This window comes from Alnus glutinosa, chromosome 10 (assembly GCF_958979055.1).
Source record: "Alnus glutinosa chromosome 10, dhAlnGlut1.1, whole genome shotgun sequence".
Taxonomy (NCBI): Eukaryota; Viridiplantae; Streptophyta; class Magnoliopsida; order Fagales; family Betulaceae; genus Alnus; species Alnus glutinosa.
The window spans coordinates 24,151,927-24,158,336 of NC_084895.1; the positions used below are offsets into that span (position 1 = coordinate 24,151,927).

Below are 6,410 nucleotides of genomic sequence, written 5' to 3' on the forward strand. Positions count from 1 at the left end.
GAAATGACAACATTAATTAGACAGCCGACATTAACCTTTGTGGCCACCACTAACAAATGTAATATTCCCCATATTTTTGTTGTTGTTTTTATTATTTTTTTGTTTTGTTTTGTTTTCTTTTTGTAAAAAAATAATAAAATATTACCAGCCACGTCAACTTGTTGTGGGGCTGTTGTGAGAAATGATGTGAAGCACGATTATGAATTCAAAATTAATTAAGAGACTACATGGGCGGCTAGCTTCACTATTTGCATGAGATTCCAAAGATTGCTTAATATATATGAACTAGATTATGCTTTCATACCCCTAAGCAAGAATTTCAAAACTGACTTTTTTTTTTTTTTTTTTTGTATAAGAATAATTAATTAATTAAAGCAAGAACTTCAAAACTAACCCCCTTTTTTGCATAAGAATTAATTAATTATTAAGATGCTTGTCATTCAAATTGTGCAAGGAGCTAGAGAATAAGATCGATGATCTTTGCCCAACTAAATTAAAGTGAAATATGTTGAGATTCAAAGATGGCTATTGCCGTTATTCTTTTCTAATAAGGAATTAATGCAACTAGCCCACTTCAAGCTATTCTATATGCATGCATGTTATTTGGATTCTCCTAATTTGTTTCAAAAAGAGAAGATTGTTAGTACATATCCTATGGTACCAACTTATAATTTGGAATTTGAATCATAAAAAAAATTGTCGGAAAGTAGACGATTCATAATTAAGGTCATCTAATTCATATACTTATCACACACTGTTGACGTGACAGGAGATTCATTTCACGGTTCAGATCTAATAGTATATGTTTTCATGTCATTTAAAATGGAAAGTCTCCATTTTACTTGAAATGGAGAGAATTCTATTCGAGTGTCTATGACATATATGACGCAAAATACGTACAACTTGGGTCATTATTGGCCGGAGAAATCCAATTAATACATGTCACAAATATCTATTATGTTGGAACAAGTGGCTCATATTCTCTCAAACATAGAGAGTAATACTAAAATACCAGTATAGTGGCCAGGTGGCGGAGCGAAGCGACGTACAATTAAGGTTTTCTTATAAGTATGTTATGAAGTAACTCGAAATCATATATTGAAATATAGCCGCACTCTTGTGGATGTAGGCACATTTTCGAACCACGTAATTAAATCTCTGTGTCTTGATTTTCTATTTCTCTTTCTTTTCGACTCTAGATTATATTATATGGGGTTTAAGGATATATATAACACATGCATGCTCCACATCATTTTGTGATAAAATTAATTATTTTCTGAAAGAAAAACATATTCTTTTCTGGATTTTAAACTATGCAAATAAAAGGACACAATTACCTAACCCCATTCATGAAGAGGTGACAGCTGATATATATATATATATATATATATATATATGTGCAATACAATCCAAAAATGATTCGCTTTTGCATATTTAATTACAGACAGAACAAGATATCAACTATCGATCGGCTTAATGCAGATCGATATATATGTAATACTTAACGATATATTTATTTTGTTATCATCAGAATATGAAAATGAAGGTGATTGGATCTCTTTATTAATTGTCTAGCCCTAGAAATCCAAAGTTTACCAAACTAACTCATACATATTCTGGCTCTCGATCTCAGAGTCTCCTGCATGAATGCATGCAATACTACTTAGTGAGTAGGAGAGTATGAGCCCTTTCATGAATTCAAACTTGCTTAAGGTTCTATTTTTTTTTTTTTTTTTAAATAATTATTATATACTCTATAAGTAATTTTAATAACTGATGTAATAAGTGTCATATATATAGACGGTTACATCAGTTTGTAAATATGATAAATGCCGTGCGGCAATCCAAATTTTACTCGCTAACACTGTGAGTGTCATCACTTCAGTTTATAAGGAATTAGTTTGCAGTAATCAAGAGACACTAAAATCAAGTAGGACAAATTTTAGTCGAGGTCAATTTGTTTAATGATTAATCCAAGTTTGGCTTCAAGGTCTTAATAGAATGATTGTCCTGCCTCACATGCAAAGGATTAGACTGTGCTCCGATCCCAAACCCACCCACCTTCCTCATTATTAGACTGCCAATGGGATTTTGGATTGAACCTTAAAATCTTTCTCGATTGTGTGTGTGTGTGTGTGTGTGTCTCTCTCTCTCTCTCTCTCTCTCTCTCTCTCTCTCTCTCTCTCTCTCTCTCTCTCTATATATATATATATATATATATATATATATATATATAAGATAATTGTTAGAAATATATTATGAAGAAATAGCTTCAAATTAATCTTAATAACAGGTATTACTTAGAGGCTAGGCACATTAATCATATCAGCACAATACTTCAAAAAGTCCTTAATTATAATCTAATTACAATTGGGGTATCATAATATTAATTGTTGATATTTTTCAACCAAATTAACTTGTTATATATATATATATATATATACGCAATGTCCACTATTTTATCTCTATCAAAGTATCCTTCTCATCAACAGCCCTTTATTCTGCAGAATAGAATCAACGATGGTGATTTAACTACTCATCGATCCCCATCACCCCAATACAGCACATATAAGTCTATTTATATATATATATAGAATCTTGACACTCTGTTCTTGTTGTTATATATATATATATATATATATATATATATATATATGAATCTACCGCCAAGGAATATGGAGGCATGCATCAGATGCAGAAATAGAAGGATTCTGACAACATTAGCAAACCGCAATATCATGAATATATGTCAACCACAAGCACCATCGATGTCAGTGGAATCTGAATCAGACGTCAGCAGCTAAAATATACGTACATAGCTAGCAAAATTCCGAAAGTTATTCAGTGATCAGATAAAGAGGAAACTACCCAAGAAGGATTCTTATATAGATCAAAGTCTTTGTTTATTATTATCATTAATATTATTATAATTATATTACAAACAGCAGTCCCCAAACTCCAATTATATTATAACTTTGGAAAGGAAGAACAAAAAAAAGGACGACAAAACAGGGGATGCAAAGACAAAAAAGCCCATCCCCATCCATCCGTTCCTGTGATATTGCTTTTGTGATCTCTTGGCTGGCTTCAATGGGGGGTTCTGGAAATAGAGATGCTAATTATATTAATTAATGGCAGCAGGAGAAAGCAGCTGCTCCTTTGTTCTCAGCTTCTCCCTTTCCCATTTGAATATTTCCATTAGCTTCAATATCTTCAACATTTCCTGAAACTCCATTGCCATTGACTTGATGAGCACCCTTTATAGCATCTGGTATCTCCTCTTCTTTATTCTCCTTGCTCTCTTTGTGCTTTCCCCATAGGACTGAGTAGAGCCCCACAACAATCAAGACAGAACCAAGAATACTGCAGAAAAGGAGAATAATGAGTGCTACTATTGGAGAGAATAAGGTTTATATATATACTCATGCATGCATGCATATATACATGCACATACATGCAAGAATTGAAAAAGAGGGTAGCTATTAAATTACCCTCCAAGGAAAATCTTTTCTGCCAGGATGAAGGAGCCCATTACGGCAACAATTATCATCATCAAGGGGCTAAAAGCAGTTGCAAAGACAGGTCCTTTTTTCTTTATCACTAGCCCTTGGACATAGTATGAAATGCTTGATGTAACGATTCCCTGCAGTGCGGAATTCATAAAAGATTAACACTCACAAACACAACGTAACTATCAGTAAAAAAAACGTCGGCCATATCTATGCTATCATCACACGCAGAAACATAATCTTACAGCATAGGCAGCGGCAAGGAGTCTCATGTCAAAGCCAATTTTCCATGCAGAGGGTTTGTGTTCCATGACAAAGGTGACAGCAATGGCCTGTAGAGTGCCCACAAAGCACACCAGAGATGTAAGAGACAGCTGATGGTTCCTGTATGTCTTCAACGCATGAGCCTGTTCATGAAAAAGTCACAAAAAAAAAAAAACACTATTATAAATTTTTCTCTAAAATAAACAAAAAGTGAGTAATAGATTTATTATACAACTGCCATACATGCAGTGAATATCAGCAAGAATTATGTTTGGCAGTCGTATAGCTGTCTAGGAAATTATAGCATTTCTAAAAGCAGGAAAGAGCTTCTATAATTTCCTTCTTCCTTTTTGCATGATCACTTACTTGTAAAACAAAAAGACCAGCCCAGGCAAGGGTGGCAATGATAAGGAACATGGTACCCTTGATGAAGTCCTTGTCATAAGTGCTTCCCGAGGAAGTTGTCTCATAGGGTTTACCAGAATGGACGTGCTTCGACCACACCAACTCCACAAGGGGCCCTTTGTACAGAGTCATCAACATAGCCCCAGCTACTGTCACTGCAGTTCCCAAAATCTTTGCTTGGCACCGAGTTTTCTTCAGGTCTATCTTCTCCATCCTTGATAAACATGATCAGTTTACTTAATTAGCCAAATTAATTCATATAAATGGGACATAATTTGATAATTAATTATGATGGTTTTGGTTGCTATATATTGCATACCGGAATATGACAGCCATTACAAAAGTCATGGCAGGGAGCATGTTGCTTATTGCACATGAGAAAGTTGGTGATGTGAATTTCAGCCCGGCATAATAGAAGTTCTGATCAATCACCGGCCTATCAAACACCATCAGAATTATTAGATAGAGTCGTGACATTATATGTAGCGGTTGGCTCGAGTTATGTTAAGTCACTTGACCCTGGTGCTTTATGACCATCGGGTCTAATTTGCACTGTGTCTCAGAGATGTAGTCGAAGCAAAGCCCCGGATATCCGGCTAACAAAAAAAAAAAAAAAAAAAAAGAGAAAGAGAGAGAGCATGGCATGGTAGGACTAACCCAAGAAGGGCAAGGGCAAAAATCTGCATGAAAACTGGAAATGTAATCCTCGGTTGCTTTTTCCTGGAATATTGCAACGGACATTCATGTGTCATAATTTGTCAAAGCTTCCTTCAACCAGATCTTAAAACGTCGTAATAATAATCATAATAATAAAAAGTTATTTACTAGACTACTATACGACTGTCTATCACACAAACCTCTCAAGAACTAAAGCAAAAGGAGCGATGACAGCGGTGGCAAAGGCATGGCGGTAAACCACCAACACATAGTGGCTCATCCCTCTGTTAAGGGAAACCTTACTGATGATATTCATGCCAGCGTAGCCGAACTGCAAAGAGATCATGGCAAAGTAGGGTTTTGAGCTCTCAAGGAAGTTGCTGCAGCATCTGAACTTCTCCATTTTTGCTTGGGAAAGAAGAAAGGAAATGATCAACAACTGAGAAAGAGCAAGGAAGAGTACTAGAGAGGAAGAACACCTGAAGAGGATATTGTGTTTCTTCCTAGTAGAAAGTATGGAAACACTCGCTCATATTTATATTAGTGTTGAGGGAACTGTTCATATCTAATGTATATATATGATCATACTTTTGCAGAAAATGATATTCTATTGGAAAAAAATTGACCACTAGTAATTTGTTGGAGTCGTATCAGCAAATTTATATTTGATCATATCCACATGTAAAAAAGAAAATTGGTGAGCATGCCATAATATATATATATTTGTGGTGCATATGAGCATATCATTCAAATTCTCTGTATTTTTTATAGATTAAAGTTGTGTATTCTATTCATTTGAAAAAAATTAAAGTTAGGTGTTGTATATATTAATATTCTTGGGGCCGACGGGTGGTATATAGGTGCCATGCCACGTACCACCCCCTTCTTACCTTTCAATTCCTCTTTTAGGAAAAGAAAAGAAAAAAAGGTTATATATGTAATAGTACTATAGAAAAAAGTTCTATTCAAAATGAGAGGAGGGGACAAAAGGTAGCTAATACTAATTAGGTTCGGAGATTTTCGTCAGAGGATTCGAACCTCATCCTAATACTTGTCTAACCACGTTGAAATTACTTTGAGGCTACTGAACCACTATTATATACTAATGGTTTTATTTATGTACTTTATACCACTAATTCATTTTTTTTAGGAAATGCTTGGAGTACTACAATTTTCTTACAAATTCATATGATAGTTTGGTCCTATGAGTGTCACGTAGTTGAAAAAAATTAAACAAAAAAAATTTAATAGATAAATTTAATTATTTAGTGAATGGCATTATAAATTAAATATACGTAAATAATATGTCATGTCAATTTGTAAGTGATACTTGATCCAATTGCAATTAATATATATATATATATATATATACACACACACAAGCAAAAATAAAAACCAAACCAATTTGATATGGAGAAGTACTACAAGAATCTCCTTAATTATACCAACTTCTCACACAAAAAGATTAATTAACCGGCCCAAATATTCTTTTGAAAGATCCAAAAATCTTTGAAACCACTTATTTTTCTGAGATAGAGTTTATTAGAACATGAAAGGTATTATACATAGCACTAA

The 6,410-nt window shown here is 34.0% G+C and overlaps 1 protein-coding gene across 1 annotated transcript; it reads right to left on the minus strand.

The window, feature by feature from the left end:
• Window positions 1–2,853: 2,853 nt before the first annotated feature.
• On the minus strand, window positions 2,854–5,348 carry LOC133879867 (WAT1-related protein At5g07050). The gene is made up of 7 exons (XM_062318663.1): window positions 5,036–5,348; window positions 4,836–4,898; window positions 4,498–4,614; window positions 4,140–4,392; window positions 3,755–3,916; window positions 3,492–3,643; window positions 2,854–3,363 (listed from the first exon to the last, which is right to left on the minus strand). Exons 1-7 carry the CDS (start codon window positions 5,236–5,238, stop codon window positions 3,129–3,131), a joined length of 1,185 nt encoding a protein of 394 aa, XP_062174647.1. The 5' UTR covers window positions 5,239–5,348; the 3' UTR covers window positions 2,854–3,128.
• Window positions 5,349–6,410: the final 1,062 nt, after the last annotated feature.

Bases quoted from the DNA above. Each gene is read 5' to 3' on its own strand.
- LOC133879867 (XM_062318663.1), bottom strand. From the start codon at position 5,238: ATGGAGAAGTTCAGATGCTGCAGCAACTTCCTTGAGAGCTCAAAACCC. The intron at 3,644-3,754 runs GTAAGATTATGT...TCCGCACTGCAG, and splicing joins TCCTTGCCGCTGCCTATGCT to GGAATCGTTACATCAAGCAT. The intron at 3,364-3,491 runs GTAATTTAATAG...CCTTTTCTGCAG, and splicing joins GAAAAGATTTTCCTTGGAGG to TATTCTTGGTTCTGTCTTGA.